This window comes from Geospiza fortis, unplaced genomic scaffold, assembly GCF_000277835.1.
Source record: "Geospiza fortis unplaced genomic scaffold, GeoFor_1.0 scaffold403, whole genome shotgun sequence".
NCBI lineage: Eukaryota > Metazoa > Chordata > Aves > Passeriformes > Thraupidae > Geospiza > Geospiza fortis.
This window is the reverse complement of record NW_005054336.1, coordinates 5,409,672-5,430,801: the sequence shown is the minus strand read 5'-3', so window position 1 is coordinate 5,430,801 and position 21,130 is coordinate 5,409,672. Positions and strand designations below refer to the sequence as shown.

At 37.6% G+C, this 21,130-nt stretch overlaps 1 protein-coding gene across 2 annotated transcripts in view; it reads right to left on the bottom strand.

Moving 5' to 3' along the window:
• Positions 1-272: 272 nt before the first annotated feature.
• LOC102042796 (uncharacterized oxidoreductase YtbE-like) overlaps positions 273-21,130 on the bottom strand; it is a 36,531-nt gene continuing 15,673 nt past the window's right edge. For both annotated transcript variants that reach the window (XM_031057919.1, XM_031057920.1), the window contains 5 exons: positions 13,796-13,887; positions 8,160-8,342; positions 7,569-7,628; positions 5,289-5,390; positions 273-465 (listed from right to left, as the gene is read on the bottom strand). In XM_031057919.1, the coding sequence (XP_030913779.1) occupies positions 5,295-5,390; positions 7,569-7,628; positions 8,160-8,342; positions 13,796-13,887 (431 nt within the window). In that variant the 3' untranslated portion in view covers positions 273-465; positions 5,289-5,294. The remainder of the gene's footprint in view (positions 466-5,288; positions 5,391-7,568; positions 7,629-8,159; positions 8,343-13,795; positions 13,888-21,130) is intronic.

The window sequence follows — 21,130 nt, the reverse complement described above, 5'->3', positions numbered from 1 at the left end:
AAAAAATACACCTAATTATGTGTATTAATTAAATGTATTTAAATGACACCTTAAATTAAGTACATGCAGGCAAAAGAAAATTATAATATTGTGAGATAACTCAACCCATACTGGGAGACTATACCAGAAAGTTCTAAGAGAGCAGAGAAGACACTGAAAGTATTTCTGTATCTGTAAGAAAGCTACAAAGACTAAATTAAATTTTTTTATTAATTTGTTACGTAAGAGTAACTACAAACCATTTATAATGATTCTTGAGTATACTGAGTACCTAAGAGAACAATTCAGATTTATTATTCAGTTTAAAATTAATCAATGTTCCAGTTACATCACTTTTCCAGTTTAGAACAATCTGGTTTTAAATTATTCTTTCCACAGGGAATAGGTTAGATGAATTAATTTTCTGTTGATATTCAGTGTTCAAAAATTCCATATCTTCTTTCCTTTTTGATTAGAATCAAAAACCTGGTTTGGAGAAAAAAAAAGTCACGAGAACATTGCAAAGATTGAAGCACACAGATTTTTTCAGTATTAGTATTCTGTAACTTACATGGTCTGGTTTTAAGTTCTTGATATTGATAAATAATATTAATTAAATGGCCTTTTTTGTTTAAAAAAGGCAATTGTAAAAAGTTTAGTATATTCATTTTTGTGAGAATCTGCACTTTATTTTTAGCCCACTGAGCTGAATATATTATTAGAAAAAGCTCAAGTCTGAGGGGAAAGAATTGAAGAAGTTGAGAAAGTGGAATGCAATAGTTTGCATAGATATCATTGTACCCAAAAGTCTAACACACTTCAATATACAGAGCAGTCATTAACAGGATGATAAAACTGCTAATATACTCTTGAACTTCCTACTGGCAGTTCAACTACAGAATGTTTCTCAAAGGGCAACGGGTGGCCAAGCCACTGTCAGGATCACACACATTCCACTCGGGCACAGCGACAGCTCCGCTGCCATCGGTCCCTGCCGGGCTCCCCGGAGCAGCACATCCCCAGCTCCGGCCTCACCCACAGCGCCCTACAGAGGGACACGCTGCAGCACCGGGAACAGGGCACACACCCAACACTTTCTCTCTGCATATCCTACTGGAGGCTGCAGAAAGTTCAAAAACTAGGTACAGAAAAGGTCTCCCACCACAGCAACATAAAAAATTATCAGAAGGTTGGCTTATCTGTAATTTTTACCCAATGCACAATAGTGAGAGGTGAGCGTCAAAGCTTTGGGAGGGATGTGGCAATGTGGAAAGAGTTAACTGCCTTGGGTTCAATCAGCAGCAGCAAGAGCTACACCACCTTTACCCCCATTCTCAAAAGCATGGGTTAACCACAGAGGTGTGAATATTATGTAGTTGACTTGGCCTAGTAGATTTGTGAACTTACCACAATTACAGTTTCTTTTCTACACAAGCTACTCAGAAAATAATGCCTTGGAAGTCATGTTGGGAGGACAGGTGTGATAGAAACACTTCTGCAGCCTGATTAAAAAAAATTCCTGAATATTCACTTTAAAAACCTGTTTCCATTATTTTCCTAGGAAACTCTCAGGTGCCTTCATCTCCAGTAATATAAGAGATGAAAACCAGAAACAAGAAAAATAGGAGAGGGAGCTACTCAGAGTCAGGCAGGAAGCTACTTGGCTGCACAGAAAATGGCCTCACCCTTTCCACTGACTTTTAGTTTATATTTTTCTTTTCCTTATTTGTTTCAAGAGTTTCCTTCCATTAGGAGTCACAGAGCTCTTGCAGAGGCAGCTGACTGCATTTAGGTGGATAGCACTGATAAACTGCATCTTATTTTAAGTAATGGTTTATCTCAACTGAAAAGGAGTGTCCCAATCAGTCACTGCCATAAATGACATAATGATAGGGAAGAAAAAGTGCCTTCAGTTTTCTGGTGTATTCCCTGATCCTATTGGCAAGGTGATGGGTTACAAAGATGAAATGGATGCATTGATGCATCCTGAAAAGGGTCACTGTAGAAAGGTGAACAAATTTTCTCTCTAGGGGAAGTTTGTTTTACAGAAATAAGAGCAAGAGGAAGAATTTCAACCCTGGGGAAGAATATGCATATAATTCCAAGAATTCACTTGAGGCATAAATTCTGAGTTTAAAAAAAGCAAAATCTTAAAAAATGAGCACCTCTAGGCTAACTGACCGAAGAAGAAATAAAAAACAGAAAGAAACTTTCTGGTTTTGTATGTCCACCACTTTTACACCCTTTTGGTCCTCTGTGTTCTGCATCTCTTACCAAAAATTACTCCTCCCTGCTATTCCTAAATCTCATAAGTGTTCACTTGTCAATTTCTTATTAGTTGTCTCATTTCTTTGACCAGTGTTGGGAGTACTTTAGAAAGGTTCATTTAGATGAGGTGATGTGGACTTACTCTTCAGCAGCCTTTGCTTAAGAAGAAAATTATTACTGCCAGAGTAACCCCAATGTAGTTGTAGATAGGGGCACAAAATATGAATCCACTGAGTCTGTCTTTCCTTCTGCAACCTCACCAAAAGTAAAAGAGGACTTGCTCAAAGATTCGAAATTAACAAACATGATGTAAAACTTGTGAATACCACAGTCAGAGGCTTCAGTGATCTATCCCAAGGCCACAGGAGATAACAGGGTTTCAGTCTCTTGGGCAATTATAGCTTCTAACAGAAAACAATGGCTATTAGTCAGGCACAATGTGCAAAACTGCTCATCACACCTGGGAGAAAGATAGCTTGGTGAGCTGAGTCCCAGCACTTAAAACCTTGAGTCCTCTCAAATTACACCTCACTTAGTACATAGCTAAAATTAAACTCTTCTGTAGTTCTAAAGGCACTAATTGGCAGCAATAGAAATTCTGATGAAAATAATGATGAAAAAAAAACCCACCACAGAAAAAAGTCCTGAACCAACAACAATTTGCCCTGAATGTAATTAGAAAAGTATCAGATTAAAACTGTAACTTGCCACAGCTTAAGAAGAATGCTTTTTTAGTAATGCTATTCCTGATTATTCCTCTCATTACTCACTGAACGGCTTAAGATACCATGATCAAGCCTGAGAAAATGGTGGCTTGCCTTCCTTGCAAAAGCAGGTGCTGACACCAAAAACATTGTAAAATCTCTTTGACAGAAGGAACACTAAAATATATTACTGAGCTCACAGCCATCCTCACACTAGCCTAAGGTCACCTATGTGGGGCATTGGCAAGAAAACCTGGTTTAATTCCAATTAGCTCAGAACAGGGAGGTGATCAGTCAGAATCAAGTGCAAAAACCCAGAAGTGTTGTAATGAGCATGGAGCTCTAGCCATGTAGTCCTAACTAACACTGTTCTGGTCACACTGGAGCTAGAATTTGCTAGCCGACATAAAGATTTGGTTCCTCTGACACATCGTTTATGTTTGAAGCAGTACGTTGATGTGATGTCTGTTTCTTTAGAGAGAACTAGAGGTGAAACTCCAACCTGTGTTTTGTAAATTCTTAGAAAGTCATCACTGCCAAAAGCCTTATTTAGGAAATATCAGGCACATGACTCACTTCTAGTCCTTGTTTCACTAATTCAGATACACTGTGAAGGAAGGAGTCCCTCAACAGCACAGTTCAAATTTTTTTTCACACTGCTAAGGCATTGCACTTTTCAAAAGCAGTATGAGCTGATAGCCACTGGTAAAAAGGTTTATTTCTGGACAATCTTTCCAACTTTCACTTAATCATTGCCACAGTTTTATGCAAAAGCTAAAAAAATGCCTAAAAATTACATTTGTTTTATAAATGAGCCTTACTGTTTGGAACTCCTGAACTCCTCATCACACAGCTGAGCCAGGTACAGAGCAGTTCTTAGACACCCAGAGTGGCATTCCCAGGTACCGGAGCCCCCAACACTGCAGGCCAGGCTTGAAACTAGAAAATTACCTTGTTCTGGAAATTGTGTCTATTTCTCAGAACACCACACTGTGCAGGTATTAGTGAGCAGGATTTCATACAATATCTTGTTTTCCATAGAAATTATTCTAGAGGAAAATCTAGAAAAATTTTTGTGGACAAGTTTACCAGAAAAAGCTAGACCATAATTCTGAGGAGTTGTTATCTAAAAGGTAAATTTGGATTTTAGCCAAGCTGTATAGAAGCTCTACACTTTGAGAACAATGCAGGCTAGAATATGTGATTGCTGTAAGCCACTTCTTGATAAAAAGCTAAGGAGCTTTGTTTCACAGTATGACTAACGCAGAGCAGCACTGGGAAAACTGCCTCAGGAAGTCCACACACAATATAAATCATAATCAGATTTTCCATACCTTTCTAGACACAGGAACTCCTAAAATATCAAGCCAATGAGACTACAAGTTGAATACTAAGCCAATAGATTCTGCAGGCATATTTCTCAAAACAGATCTGTGAGCTACATTTATCCATATTCATCTCTCTATAGAGATACCCATTTCATAAGAAAATCTGAGGAACAGTATAGTCTCTTAATGGGATTTCCTGAACAAACCCAAAATGAAATCTGAACTAATTCTCACAAAAAGCTACAAAAAAACTCACCCCAGTTTCCAGTAAGTAATAATAAAGATGTATTTTTGGCGCTTGAAGCTTGCTGCTCATCTTTCAGCCCTGCAAATAGTTTATTTGTACCTGGACTTGTGTGGAAAGATTTCTGCTTTGGTTTATCTACAGGCCAGTAACTAATATGCATATAACTCTCTGAGTCAATGCCATAGTAATGCTGTGATATGCATAAAACTTTTTTGGTGATCCTCAGATATTGTGTATTACAATGAAGTTATACTTTTCATGGAGATTTGCAGGATATTGTACAACATAAATACTGTTATGATAATGGCATTAACTTTTTTTTAATCCACTTTTTTCTTCTTCATATATTGTATCTCTCTAATAAAGTACTTGAAAAATTATTTCATACCCAACACCTATATGGCACACTAACAGGTAGCACTTTTGCCCTATATTTTTCAAGGAGTATCTCCTCATTTGAATTAAACAGCCTGATGCTCTTTAATATATAAAGGGTCTGTGGTATAAATAGGAGTCTTTGCATGGACTTCAATGGACTGAGGAACAGCATTTGAGATGGAAATCTAAAATCGCTTTGAGGGTTGTACAAAAGTGTTACCCTCAAAAATATCTTTTGTCTGTTGCCAATGTTAAAGATTTCAAATCAGTGATCATTATCAGCAGACATCACTATCTTGAGTAGATTCTTATTGTAACCTTCTGTGAATTAAAATTACATGGTGTGACTCACTGATCCCTGAGAAGGCAAAGAAAAGCTCAAACCTTGATTCACACAATAAAACTTGGATCCCAGGAAACATGTCTCCCATCATGCATTCCGTTCAGAATTTCAACATCATCTTCTGCTATTGTAAAATCAAACACCTGTGGGAATGCATATACAGTTAACATCATGAGCACAGACAGAATCAACAACCTCAGATATATTCTAGTATTTAACTGATCGAGGTTCACTTTCATGTGAGGCCCAATTTTTATATATTTTTCCTTCAGAAAATTCTTATATTTTGTCATAGAAAAATACTCCATCAATCTGACAGGTGCCATTGGGTCCTTTGCTCCTTTAGTGATTCATGTTTATTTGCACACTATGTTAAGATGGTTTTGCAGCACTCTGGCCTCAGGCAAGGATCCAAGACAAGGGTAGTATCAAAGCTGTTTCTGACAGCACTCTCTATTGTCACTGCCAGAGGTAGGTATAGGAATACCCTGACAGCAATCTCTTTGGGAGAATGAGCTCAGTATTTCACTTACATCCCAATGTTCAGTTTAGAGTGTTACAGTTCTCTTTCTCAGAACTTTAGACAAAGAGGATTTTTACGAGGTATCAGAACATTCACAAAGCTAACAAGCCAAAGGCTGTGTCTGTCTTTTCTATGACTCTACTTTGACAAAATTCTCAAAAATCAGCTAAATACAGAAAAAGTGCCACAGTGCCTCAGTTCTAACTCAAACTGGAAAACAATCACCTGTCTTCAAACACAGGTTCTTACAGCCACTGCCTTCTCCTGTGGCCACAGCTGCAATGTAAATGATGGTGTCAGTGCTTTCTTAGCAGGTGTCCTATTGAGACATTATCATCAGGCAGTTGCTTCTGTTCTCTTTGTCAGAGCTCCTCTGTGCTCAATAAAAAGATTCTGTGGAGCCTTGAACTGTAGCCAAATGAGCTCCTCCCATCCTGCATTATCCAGCAACCACTGTTTTCTGGAATCATCCTTGTAGTCAAATCTCAGTGCTCGTTCAAGCCTTTTAAGCTTAAGCCAGGGACCAGCCCCAGAACTAGAAACCCTATGTTTTATATACTGAGGGTTTAATGAGGACCAACTTGACCAGAAGTGGTAGAGACTCAGGCCAACACAGAAACATGAGGGAAAGAAAAAGAAGGGAGGTGTGATAAACAACACACAATGACTGTGCCAGTTCTTTCCTCTCTCCACCTTAAGTGTTTTAAGTTTGGATTGTAACACATTCCTTGAGTTGTGTGAAATTAATTGGTGGTGCCATTGAGTAAACTCTGTAAAAAATGAAATTAATCTGGATTTCAAATATTATTGGGGAAAATAAAAGTATAAGGAAGGATTTTCAAACTGGTTTTTTTCTCTGATCTGGTTCCCAATACAGCACCACAAGCAGCTGTGCTTGTACCACAGAAGGCAGTGTGAATGTCAGAATAAACAGTCAAGGCAGGAGCTGTATAAACAGGCATGGCCACCTGCAGAAATTCTCATTACATGTATATTGATTCACACCTCCACACACTCACACAGAAGGATAAAAACAGCAGATGGAAGACTCCTGTCTTCTTGCAAAGTTTCTTCGAGATTTGCCAGTTCATACCCCTATGATATTTTTGGAAAGAAGTTGTGGTTTTGCCTACCCTAAAGAAAGAACACTTTCATATTAGAGAAAGAGACACAAAGCAAGTAATGAATTAAAACTATTTGGTATGAAAAAAAAATTTAGAAAAGATGTGGAGGAGGAATTCTCATTCTGCTAATGCCAATTCTCATTAATTTCCACTTTTCTTTGTTCAGCCCTTCATGCTGGGACCTTTTCTGCACACTGAGTAGAAGGAGAAGGTAGGGGAAGAGTCAGGGCAGGCAGGACTGTGATTTCCTTGGAAGGTCTTTATGTTGGAGCTATCCCCAGGTGAGTTTTAAAGCTTTCATAAACTGTTACGCACAGCATCCAAATTCCTTCCATTTGACCTATGGGCATATCACAAAAAGGATGTAACCATAACCAGATTAGGATGTTCTACAACCAGACAGGTAATAACTAGAACTATTAATTACAAAAATCAACTGCAAAAGGTCTTCTATGGATTTTTCTTGATACACAGTGACTAGCTCTCCAGGTCTTTTCTGATATTTGTGAGTTATAGTTTTTTTCCTACATTGTGGTCATTCCATGGTACCCATTTGCCAGTTTTGAATGAATTACCCCAGTATAAAACTGGTAAGGAAAATGGGAAGACAACCCAAAATATTAAAAACTCTCACTTTGATGTTAGCCAGGCTTGAGTGCATAACCAAATCTTACCTTGCAGTTTTCCTCTATCCGTTCTGCCTTTGTTGACTTTGGAATAGTGACAACCCCATTCTGAAAAGAATTATGCTTCTCATCAATAAAATTTGCAGATTTTAAGAAAATTACCTATCTTCAAGCCATTACAATCAATTCCTCACATGTTCTGAGGTTCTAATTTCATTTTCTGGGGGACACTCTCATTTTTCCATGGCATTTGCAGCTGCAGTTATATACACTGTGTTCATTTCCAACACACTACATAGCTTATATCAACTTAATACATTATTTCACTGCTTAGTACCTTATATTTAGTGACAGAAATGGAATTATGAGGAATACTGCTTGTAACATTTACTTTCTAAACATTTCTTAGTGGTGGCTCTTATTCTCTACAACCAGATTATTTATAATTAATATTTGAAATACTGGCATGATTTGTGTACTACATTCTAACTTTCCAGTACAGCCACCAGTTCACACAATATTAACACACTGAAAGCAGAAATAACTTCTGTATAAATTCTGGTTTGATGCACAAATCCCAAACTATTTGCATTTTTTTCCTGAGAAAGGAGACACATTTTTATTACCACCCTCCATTACCTGTATGCTCCAGCGTATGCAAATCTGTGCTGGAGTTCTGCCATACTTCTTTGCCAGCTGAATGACAGTAGGATGGGTGAGTGCTTCACCTTTGGCTAAAGGACAGTAGCCTTCAAAAACAATATTTCTGCTCCTACAATAATCAACCAACTCCTGAGGTCTTTGGAAAGGGTGGTATTCAACCTTAGATAAACAGAAATAAACTCAGTAAAAACCACATTTTGTAGAAAACATCAATGAAAATGAAAATAATTTCTCTCTTGTTTTAAAAATACAACATGAGTGAAGTCACTATTTCTGGGAAGTAGGCATAAGGTATTAGTTTTAGAAGATACATGAAGGGTATTAATCACATATTTTACCAATAATTGGCACAAACAGTTAACTCCATTTTATGTTTCCCTCAGAAACAAGGCGCAGTTGTCTGCCTGACCTGCAGCTGGACTTTCAGTATTGCTCTACTGTTAAGAAATATATACAAATGAACAGTGGAAGTCAGCATCAGGTCACTTTTATTGGTACTTTGAGACTACTTTTTCTTCCCCAAATCTATGTCCTTTCCTGTTTCTTTACTTATGATTCTTTCTAGTGATCTTTGAGCTGCCCAGGCAAGGGGAGGGGGCTGAGCAGGGGCTGGGTTTGCAAGCGACTCACCAGAACAATTTGGTGAGGGTGAGGACCTGACCTTGGAAGCAAAGCCTGTTGGCATGGATTGCACATGGCAAATCCTGTGTTCTGTGTGTGGTGTCACCATCAGCTTGTGCAGGGAAGCAATCACACTGTGGAACTATGTGTGAAGGAGACCCTTTGCAGGAAGGAAGATCACAAATTGCCAAGAACCAGTTAAAAGAGGAAAAGTAACAAGCTACAAAGACACAGTTGTTGGGAGCAAAAGGAAAAAGAAGTTATTGGACAGTAATCATCTCAGAGGAGAGACATATTCTAGCATTCTATTCTATTCTAAAACCAGAAAAGAAACTCTGTGATGTCCCTTAATAAGTTATTTAAATAAGTATTTCACAGTCTATTCATTGTAAGCATACATTACTCTGCATTTAGATGAAAGTGGGTAGTGTTTGCTTTAACAAAATACAAAATCATGTGATGCATTTTTGTGACTGGTCATCAGCATTGTTCCAGGGACTGAACTCTTACGCATTTTGAAGAAAAATACTCTTCTGAGCAATCACCTCAATACGTGGAATCTGGAAAATTTCTTCTGCCATAAAGAGGACAAATGAACATTTCCTGTTTCTCATCTTTAGTACATGTTGTCTTTTCAGACAACAATAGCCAGGAACAATAGGCTGGCAGTCATTCAACATGAGCTAAGAAAAAACTGTACCCCTGGAAGGCTGGGCTGAGTCAGCCTAAAGCTGCTATGATCTAAATTACTAGGTGGACTCGGGAACAAGGTTCAAGCAGCAGACATCCATGTCTTCAACCTTTGATGTTTCTTGACCTTTGAGTACCCTTTGTATTTCATGTTTGTATGTGTAAGAGCAGTGCTTAGGTCATACAGTTATTCCCTTGTTTGCACCTGAGCTGGATACGAAATATTCTCATTGTATCTATGCAGAACTACAAGGGCAGTAGTGAAAGAGCAAGTCAGGTGTATTACTGGATTAGTAAAAGAGTAACAAGCAATTTTGGCAGATGTTCTTTACAGTAAGTATAGCAAATAACGCAGTTCAAAAATATTAAATAAAAAATTATGTATTTAGGACCAAATGCTGAAACATCTGCAGCGCCTCTATGGCATCATGTGACTTATTCAGCATTTATTACTAATTAAACTGCAAGTAGAATTTACCTGCTGGTCTAGTAAGACTCCAGGCAGCACAGTTTTGGGCTACAGCAGAAATGTTTAAATCAAGAGCAGTATGCTGAGGTATCACCTACATGCTTCACAAGCAGAATACATAGCAACAACTACTTCCACCTGAAAAGATCATACTTTGTGCCTTTCACTGAATTCAGAGGCTCCCAAATTTTGTGAATTGAATTTTTGACATTTTGACATATGCAGTTTTGTGTTGGTAGAAGCAAGTATTTTTCTTCTTAAATATATTACTAAAATAATCAAATGCATCAAATAAAATAAGCACTTTTGAATTTTATTTTTTTTAATTAAAAAATTCTGGAAGGTTTTAGCAGCATCTGCAAGGCACTAGGATCCCAAGCTATAAGAGGCATAAGGTGAGTGGTCAACACATGCTTCCCCTCAAAATAACAATTCTTGCTTCCTGTCTTGCCCCACCCTTGCTATTTTTGTTGCCAGACTTTTTTCAGGCAAGGGCTGTCATGTGATGGCAGAGGAAGATCTTGATCTTTTCTGGCACCCTACCCTGACTGACTGGCATGTAAAAACTGGCATCTGGTTAATAGAACAGTTTGCAGTTCACATTGCAGAACTTCACAGCTGCTACATGCCCAGCCACAGGGGACCTCCAACTAAAGCACTGTTTTCTTACAACAGTCATAGCAAATGGGAAAAAGCTGAGCCTAAAAACAACTCTGGCACATGGCCCTAAAAAGTCAGGTGATGCACAGAGGCCTTACTCTTTCCACCTTGCTGTGGTCCTTTTCACATGATAAAGTTTCTGCACATCTGGAATTCAGTAATTTTCTCAATGGGAATGCTGTCTTACAATTTTTTCTCTTTATGAAACTGAAATACAAGCCTATGAGTATTTTCCATATAGAAGAACAGTTCAGGTGAGTTTATGTACAAAGGGGTTGTTTTCTAATGTCTCATATAAATTTATACCTTGTACAAATTTACACAATAGAGCTCAATATTAACGGCAATATCAACAATGTAAGCAAATCTCTCTGAGGTTATTACACAGTAATTCACACTTTTCCAGGACTGGAAAAATATTGAATTCTATTGAATTCCTCTGTCACAGACATTTCTTTTATGAAAAATCCTCCTGCTGAAGCTGAGAGTTTCAGCAACAAAATGTAAACAATAGATTGTCTGCTGCTGTGGAATGCAACAGGTAGATCTGTGATTGGTCTGGTGTAGATGTTTTAGTTCAGTGACCAGTCACAGCAGAGCTAGCTCTCGGAGTTTGTCAAAGCCAGCTCGTGTGTTATCATTCTTTACTTCTCTTACTTAGCTTAGCAGCTTCTAGAACTCTCCTTTCCTTTTCTTTTTTAGTATAGTATATGTATATATCATAAAATAATAAATCAAGCCGTCTGTAATAGAGTCAAAGATCTCGTCTCTTCCTTCACCCCAAAAACCCTTGTGACCACCGTCACAATCCTCTATTGAATTCCTACATGGAATTCATAGAGGAACAGCTTATATTTGGGTTCAGTGCATCACATTTGTAAATGAAACATATATATTTGTTAAGTACTTATAAAATATATTTTTTCCTGTAATGGGTGACAGGGCAAAGAACCTTTAGAGAGATCTCAAAGATTTCTTTGAGCATAAATCCAAACTTCCTACTGCCAAGGCAATTACAAAACTCTGGCACACAAACCTGCAACTCCTAGGCTGTAAGTTTCACTCTACATGATGCTAGAATAAAGTACCATCATTTTACAGTGTTTACCAGTACTTTTAATAGTATATTGAAAATTCAAAAGGTGCTTACTTATTAATAAATAACTTAGAAATACCATATACTTGAAAAGACAGGCCTTGCCTGCTTCTTTAAAAGACATGACAATACTGTTTTTTCCCAGGAACTGAGAAGAAAGGCAGTACTTAAAACTTGGTTTGTAAAACAAAAGTATTGCTTATTTCTCCTGCCTTCCTACTTTTTCCCCTTCACAGAAAAACCCCCCAACTTTCAATTTTAACATCATAAGGGGACTGTTGTAATTGTAAGAACACCCTGAACTCTAAAAGGGAAGTATTTTTCCTCCACTTGTTTCTTCAATATTTAGACTTTGTATCCAAAGACTGTTTGCAAATGTTTTATATTTAGCAAGTCCATTGAAACAGTACACTATTTCATGCATAAATATAGTGAAAAACTGTATTATAAATTGTGGACAGTGAAACAAGAACTCAGTACAGCATTCCCATTTTGAATTTAGAAACTCATTATTTATTTGATGGTACTTAAGTAATCTTACCATCAGACTCAGTAACTCTCCAACACCAAGCAAGAAACAGAATACATACTTTTTTGAGGATAAGCTGAAGTACGGTTTATAAAATTCCTTTAACTCTAAAAAAATATAAATTAATGCTATAACAAAATTGTTTTAGGCGGAGCACTTGGCAATGGTACGGGTAATTAATTGTTGGTTTTTGCTTTCAATTCACAACTGCTGTGTAGCATCTCAAAGAAATTACTAGCAGGGGCCCTCTCCCACCCCTCAATATCACCACCTCAACTTTTTGTATCCTCTCTTTAGCCTCAGAAAAATCTAATAGCACCAAGAAACAGCTTGTCTCTATGAACACCATTGAAAAAGTAAGACTGGTAACATTTTGACACTGTGGGTAAGAGGAAATTTCAAAACAAAATCACTATTTTTCCTTGCAGTGATTTAGTAGAAAACTGAAAAGCTACTATTATTTAACAGGCAGTAACAATTCATGCCAAACTCTAGTAAGTCTTTGTAGATGTGTATTTCTTGAACCTTGGTAAATTCACCAATTATTAAACAGTCATCAACCTGCCCACCTTAACATGTATTTCAATGGTTTATTTTGAATAATTGGATTTAAATATTTTATATGGGTTTATGCTTATTTAACATTAATTAACTGCCCTTTAGTAACCTTTAGTATAGTGGACAGCTAAAATCAGAGTTGTTTGGTTCTGACAGTCACACTCTGAGCAACACTTTTATGACTGTTAATGACAGCTGAACCATAGACAGCTGTTGGAAATCCTGACCACCTGTACAAAGGGGAAAACCCTGTGCCTGCACTCCATCCATTCCAGTTCCCACATCCATGTCAGCACACACACACACTATCTGGCAGGAGGTGGAAGGAATGGGAGCATGAACTTCCAGCACAGCTGTAGGCAGAACCTGCAACAAGGGAACATTTGTCGAGTGGCCTGGCAGCCTGCCGGTACGTAGGTGGCCATCCTAGATCTGCCTAGGGCAGCAAAAACATTCTGCCAGGGCTGTCACAGCACCTGCCTAAACCAGGAGTTCCCTGAATTCATGTGAACTAGGAAATGAGGGGGGAGCAAGGGAGCAAGGGAAGGGCACCCTTACATGGATATGTAATTAACTGACTCTTTCAGTGTTGCTTACAGGAAGCACAAAAGTATTTGAACACAGGCTTTCCAAAAACTGGTTCACTCTGAAGATGCTAAATGTTCTGTGATTCTGGAATTTTACTTCTAAACTGTTTTATCACCAAAAAACTGTCACAGGGACCATTTGTTTATGTCTGTGTACTCAGACACAAACAAGTAGCCTGGGAGAAACTGGGTGGGGAAATTTGAGGAAGAACTTCCCTACCCTTCGGGTCATCTTCCGGAATGGTTTTCAATACGCAAATAGAAATGAAAAAAGAAATTGTATGACTAAGGCAATAACTTGGGTGTAGCCTTTCATACATAGGAGTGGGGAGGAGGTTGCTAACCAAAAAAACCAAAGTAAAAATTCAAACCCAGATACTTTAAATACATGTATCCACTCACCTGATTAACATGTGGAGTAATCACACAGTCCTCCTTTAGTTGCTCAAGATGGCTGATAAGAAAATTGCTTACGCCAATTGATTTACACAAACCTAAAGAAAAACAGAACAAGAAAAAAATTTAGGACAATCCTAACTACTTGGGTGGATGATTTGAAAAATAACACTTTCAGGAGAACAAAATTATTTCTTACATCATTTCTGTAGAGCAAAATACCGCAAAGGAACACAGAAAAACGGCACTGAAATCTAGTTTGACAGTGTTATCTGAAAATGTGGTTCTTTCACAGTCACATTAGGAAATCATTTTATAATCTAAACACACTGGAAACTCCCCGGTGTATAAAAACTCCAGGCTAAATTCTGGGAAAGGCTAATGTAGTATAAGCAAAGAACAATTGGACTCCACCAGAATGAAAAGAAGGAAATGGTGTTCCAAGCAGCTTGCCAAAACTAAAGGAAAGTGGAACGTTTGCTGAAGACTAATAAGGTGTGAGCAATACAACCCAAGGACATGCAGCCCAAATGAACCATGTCACACTGCCTATTTTCTATTAGATCATTACAAGAGGTTATGTAAAACTCCATGTAAAATCTTCAAGTTAATAAGCAGTGCCTAGCAAGAGCCATGAAGGTTAAAAATGTAGCTGGATTTCTCAGCTCCTGTTGACAAGCAAATGAAGTCAAATGGGACCTAGGTGATATGAAGGCTACTTTTTAAACAAACCTCAAGTGTGCATGCAGTGAACAAATTAAGAGCTGACAGGCCAGAAATCAGATGTCTTTCTTCAAACCTCAGATATGATAAAAGCCAACTCCCAGTCCTGGCCTGCCACCACCCCTCAGCCCTGACCTGTCTCGGACAGTTTGGGCCTTCTGCTTTGCTAAGCACAGCTGGCAAGGAAGGCAGCTGGGCTAGGCTAGGAGGGGTCTCCTTAGGCTGTGCACTCTGTGGACCATGGCTAAGGCTAATTTCTTCAGTATGTGAATTTTGTCTGCATTGACTTGAGCTGCATTTCAGTTTGTAATGCTACAGATGGAAAGTCTGTCTCTGTGTGAACACAGAAGTCTGATCACTGTTGTTAATCCAGTATTTATTTGAGCAGACCAATTGAATAAAATGCATAGACGTGTGTTTCTATATACAAAAGAAATAAATTACATTTTTCTAGTCCTCTGTGAAATTCTGCAAGTGAAGTTACAGCTTACTGCTAATTTGTATAAACAGACTGTTGAAGTCTTAAAAAAAATAAAATCAGCTTTCACATATTTTAGCAGCATAAAACCTGCACACATACTATCGCTTTTTGATGTGCTTCTTTCATGGAATACCAAAAGAAGAAAAAAATATATTAACAACTAAAATTCCAGATGTCTTTCCCTTATAGAAATTACCATTGTTCAAGATGTATAACATAATTAGGTTAAAAACCAGCATTAGAGTGATTTACATAATTTGTATGTAATCTGCCAGAAGGAGCAAAAGCTGAGCTTTTGACAAACAACCCGAGAGTGTCAACACGAATAAATCATTATGCCACAGCAGTCAGAAAAACACAGTTTTAACACAATGGTGAACCAAAATATTATACACTATTGTTGAAAGCTAAGGAGTTACAAAAACATGCCATTATTGCCCTTGAAGAATAAAGCTTTCATTTCAGGTTGAAATAAAACAAAATTAAGTCACAGACATGAAATAGTACATTTCCACAAAAAGCTTCCATTTTTCCCCCTACAGTATACTTGAAGATGTTTTGCTTCTAGCGTATTTCTCACAGGAGACTTTGTAGTCTGCTCCATTGTGTTAGATTTCCCATCAAGAAATTTCAGTCATTTATGTTTTGCATTAGAAGTCATATGAGTCATTCCTACTAAAATCAGTATTATAGTGTTGATGTGTTCAGAGTGATGTCCCACAGAGAAAGCTTAATTCAAAATTGCCAAAAACGTAAACATTCTTCCAGAAAACAGAGAAATAATTAGAATTTCAATGTTTTTATAAAACCAGTATTTTCTTAAGGGAAATTTTAAGGGAATACACTTAAAACATTTCACTTTCATTAAATACACATACTTGTTTGGGTGAAGTTAGAACCCTTCATGTCAACTCCATTGCTTTGGTGTTAGTTACAGTTTACTGCATGATAGTTAAAGTGTTTTGACTTTTGCATTAAATTACAATATAAAATATAAATAGCAATTAAACAATTGCTTAGTCTAACTGTATTAAAAAATCTTATTTCAATGCATGATGGAAACAGGAATTCCAAACACTGGAAAGAAGAGCTTAAATTTGGATAATCAGTCAGTGGATTCTACTCTAGAGAATTGCTTCCATTTACCTGATGGAAGATTAACACAGTTGCTCTGCATTGTCCAAATCTCAGAAAGACTGCCTTTAAGAAGAGGATTATACAGAATTATTTCCATATCTACATCTTCTGGATTAATTCAGAAGAATGAAGATTTAAGAAAAGATGTATAAGAAACACAAGGTCTGGTTAGCTCCTGGCCTTATCTGACAAATTTACACTTGTGACTATGCCTATCAAAAAAGATCCATGGAATTATATCAACAGTAGAAATAAAAAACATGCATATTGAGAAACTTGTGAAAAATGGTCCTGACTCATTGCCTTAAAAAACCTGGGAGATGCATGGGACACATTTCCTTATATTTCCCCTCTCATGGGGCACCAACAGACGTAAGCTCCCCAGAGCTCCTGCTATGGGCCTCAAAAATATCAGAATACTCTTGAAAATGGGGGCAGTCTTTTTTTTTCCCAATTTATGGCCTGTTTAGAATGCTTTAAAACTTCATTTCAGACAATTCAGGCAAAATACATGTTGTTATAGCTGTTGTGATTGCAGGTGAAGTCTGTACTTCTTTTTAACTTAACCGTTTTAACTAGTCCTGAAGTTCAGGTTTCCTGAGATAAAAGTTTGCAATATATTAGCTATTATCCTTCTAGAAAGTACTCTTAAAATATACATTTTAACTATCTTTTTTACAAACCTACAAAGCTTTGACTCAGGAGAGAAAGCATCCTCATCTGTTTGAGGAAATGATTGGTCTGGCCCCTACGAGGCAGATTTGGAGAAAGTGCCAGGTGCAATAAACAGTTTGCAATTCCCCATTAGCTCCCAAAGGCTCCTGTTATATCTTCTGAGGCTTTGTTCTATTCCTTGCGACTCTGACTTCACAGGCTCAAAGAAAAACGTAGGAACACTGGTTCCTTTATGCATGCTAAAAACTGACTGACCACAATGCTGGAACAGAAAATTTCATCCAGCTTTGAAAGCCTATCATAACTCTGCAACACACATAAGAAAACATATGGGCAAAATAACAGTTGATTATAATGGGGAAAAAAGTAAGGATTTTTTTTATTCTCCACAAAAAAATCTTGGCCCCCACACACTGGTAATTTCACCACACTGTATTTCTCCCAGCTATTGTGAAGCACTGTATCATGCTAATGGACTGGTTTGCAATATAGTTGAGTATTAAGCTTAAAGTATTTTGTATTGCAACTTAGAGAATGACTGGGTATTTTTATCTTTACTCTGCATAATACCAAATTATACAAAGTTTGATGGGCACTGTTAGTCTTGCAACAGAAAAACATACTGTCTTGGCACCACAACCCTTTTTTAGTACAATAGTGAGCCTTATCTTTCTCCAGCACCACTACAGACTTTTATCAAACTTCTAAATACCCTCCTGAATATTAAATGTACAAAGTTCAGATCAAAAAGATTTTGTAAATTACAAAACTGGATACCAGGTTTGTGGAGCCCATTTTCCTCCCCCTCCCTGCTGCTCTACATGAGTCAGAGCAAGGGAGAATTCCCACGTCGAGTGAACAGAGCCCATTCTGTTATATCTTCTATTCAGGCCACAGAATAAAAACACAAATGGATCTACTTTTCACAAGAGGTCAACTGCAGTCACTGTATCTTTATTAAGGAAGGTTGCACAGGTTGGAAAGGTGCACATTCTCTCTGATACGCACACTGGGTGCAAATTGCACTACTCATAGAAACCCTACAAGATTTCATTTCAGCATAACTTGATAAATCAAAGCTGTAGGCATAGAGTGGCCCACATGCAGACTGAAAGCCAAAGCCTTGATAAATAAAGCAGACTACTCTTAGACAGAATCAATGAGGAATTAACTTCTAAATCTGTGAAAGAACACGTGTTCCCACAGCACAGGCTAAGGCACACAGACAGCAGAAGGCTATGTGCCCCTCTCTGAGACACACAGGAAGACTGTGGCAAAACAGCAAACACAAAAATTGTACTTCCTCCTCCAAAGGATTTCTTTTTAGTCTATTCACTGCCACAGTACAGGTGTTTGTCTGCAGTTCTGTGACCATCACTCCTGCTACACATCACCTGTGAACCATAATAAACCATGAGGACAACAGGAGGGCAGGCATGAATAGAAGTCCAATTGTTAACTTCCTGACTGAAAACTCATTACAAGCAGTCAGTTTCCACAACTGTGAAATGGCTAACTAAGCAGTAAAATGCAGCATGGTACTGGCTTAATGCACATTGTCTCTGACCATGACTGCTCATTCTAACTACTTCAATGCAATGTTATTTTAGTTATGTTGACATATTTTTATCCTTACAAGTTGACATTACAAACCAGACCAGATTAAAAAAACCCAATCCACTACATGGGACAAAATCAATCCCACCATATCATATTCCATAATGCTACCATACACTGTGACTTGAAAATGTGATCAAAATTATCAGCAACTCAGCTACGTAATAGAATAGAATATGTACCCCAAAAAGTAGCTCTTTGGAGGTATTACAGACAGCACACAAGTAAGATATATTAGAATATATATATATTCTAACTAGTACGTTGCCCCTATAAATATGATGGCATGGTTTCCTGAACTGGAATACTTTTTGGACTTCTGTATCTGAGAGGATAATGATTCCCAAGTGTTATGAATAACAGCAACCTAACTGATGTTAATAAATCAATACTGATTTTAAATAGTTAAGAATCTAAGGTTTTTCATCAACATATGCAAAACAGATGAATTATGCCTTTTCCACAATCATGTACATTATTTATTGAGAAAAAAAGTTATTTTGGACAAGGACTTTCCTTTGAAAGATATTTCAACATTGCCTTCTTCACAAAAGTTCTTGTATTCACACTGGGACCTCTTGGCACATCTGTATGGGAACACAACTCTGAAGATTTGCTTTAAATCTTTCTGCTTAGCTTGCTTATTTACAGTTTTGACAAAATGGATTCACTTGCTAGCAGAAAAGGCATAAAACACACACTACAATAAGTCATGAAACGAAGTCTTCTGAAGGTTTATTTTTACTTTTAGAATTACCCATTAAGTCCTTGGCATTAAGAAAGCAAAATGAGTAAAACAGGAGCACAGATGTTAATGCAAGTTTAGATTCATTCTCACTTTCCCATCTGCACCAAAAGAACTTTTTCTATGGTAATTTCTTATTTTTAAATAAGATACTAAAATTATGAATGCTTCTTTATGATCTTTAACATAAATATGTGCAACATTTTTTTTCCGTGTCTTTATTGCTGTCTTATCTGATAAAGAGGGTGTGGTGCAAAACCAAAATCCTCACCAATCTGAAACCATCTCCCCATGAAAACACACTTCTGAACTGTGCTTCTCACAAAAACAACCCACAAGAGATCATCAGACAGAATATTATCAACGTGAAAAAGAACCATTTCTAGGCAAGTTGTTTTTACTTATTAAAACTTCAGTGCAACTTCTGAACACACATTCACATATGACTTCTACCATAAACACACTTGAGGCAAATGTTTTGTGGAACTGTAACACAACAGTTTGAATTGTCAGGTGTTCATCACACAGACTTAAATCAGAGTATGTCACCTAGCAAAGGATGTGCTAGAAATTTGTGCCATTCACTGAACCTTTTTCCCTCCTACTTTTAAGAAAAGATAGCAAATGGAGGAAGAAAATATGATGACTGGTCTACACCCAGCAATGAAGACAGTAAGAATACTAAGGTTGACCACATATTTTCTCTCACTTGGAATTAAAAAAACCCAACTTTTTTCCTAGAACAAAGTTACTTGGCTTTAATTACTGGGCTAAACAATTTCTGTTACTTTATGAGACTCTCTTCAAATCATGCACATAATCATAACAAAAACATATGGCAAGACACATCAAGGAATTCCTGATGCAAGTAAGAATATTTCATGTCAGCAGAAGCTGCACTGCTAAACATTAAAAAGATAAGCAAAGCATTTCAGTAAAATGGCAGTGAGTTCTAGTGGGATCTGAACCCACAACAACCACCCCAGTACTACTCTTGCCAAGTTCAGGCAAAAGCCCTGGCTGGGAGCCCTCGTTCTTCCCAGCATTTTCAGACAGAGGGACGAGTAATGATCGCATGTGCGTAGGAAAAGCTTGCTGGGATGATGGGCTCGCCACAATGCCAAAATCAAGGTCATCAGAGACACTGCTTATGGAAAGGGTCACTTTGCTAGGAACAGCCCAATTACCAGTGAGCACATGCAGTGACTATTCCCCATGTCGGAGCAGTTTGCCATCCTGCTTTCATCTGCCAGCCGACAAATGCCTACACAGGAATGTTGCAGCTGTCAAGGGAATATATGACTCAATGTATGTATCTTGGAATGGATTCTGCAGGCAGCCTGGCTTCTGCTCTGAGCTACTGGAGAAGATAATTCCACAAAAGGACAATTTTGAGACCACAAAAATTTAAACCATAGCCTTGATATTACAAGTACTCTAGCTGATTTCAGCTGTTACAACAGAAATAACCAGTTATTATGCACAAATGTCTCACTGACCAAGTTTTAGAATTTTTTTCCTCCCTTTTCTCTCAGCAGTGTTTATCCCATAACTATTTAAAGGAAAACACAAATGCAGGCTATTGAACAAAGACACAGGTCTAGAATTCTCTGCCTCTCAGCACTGCAGCACAGATAGAGTCTTCTTCACTCTGACTGTGACCTGAGTCATCTGGCTCCTGTGAAACAGCTCCAATGAAACTGCAGCAGATGAACAAGTCAGAGAAGACAACAATAATAACAAAAAAAGAATTTAACAGCATTTAAATAAACTTATTATTAAAAGTGTGTTTTCCTGAGCTAGTAGAAATCAGTTTAGCAACAAGATCTTTTCTGCTATGAATAGAGAGCTATCACTTTGGTCTGTCAGAAGTCACACAGGAATATTTAATGGCAGTTTTTAGTGTAGGTAAACACTATCCTAAATTCCATTCCAAATCCTTTATTTTATATTTCAGGTACCT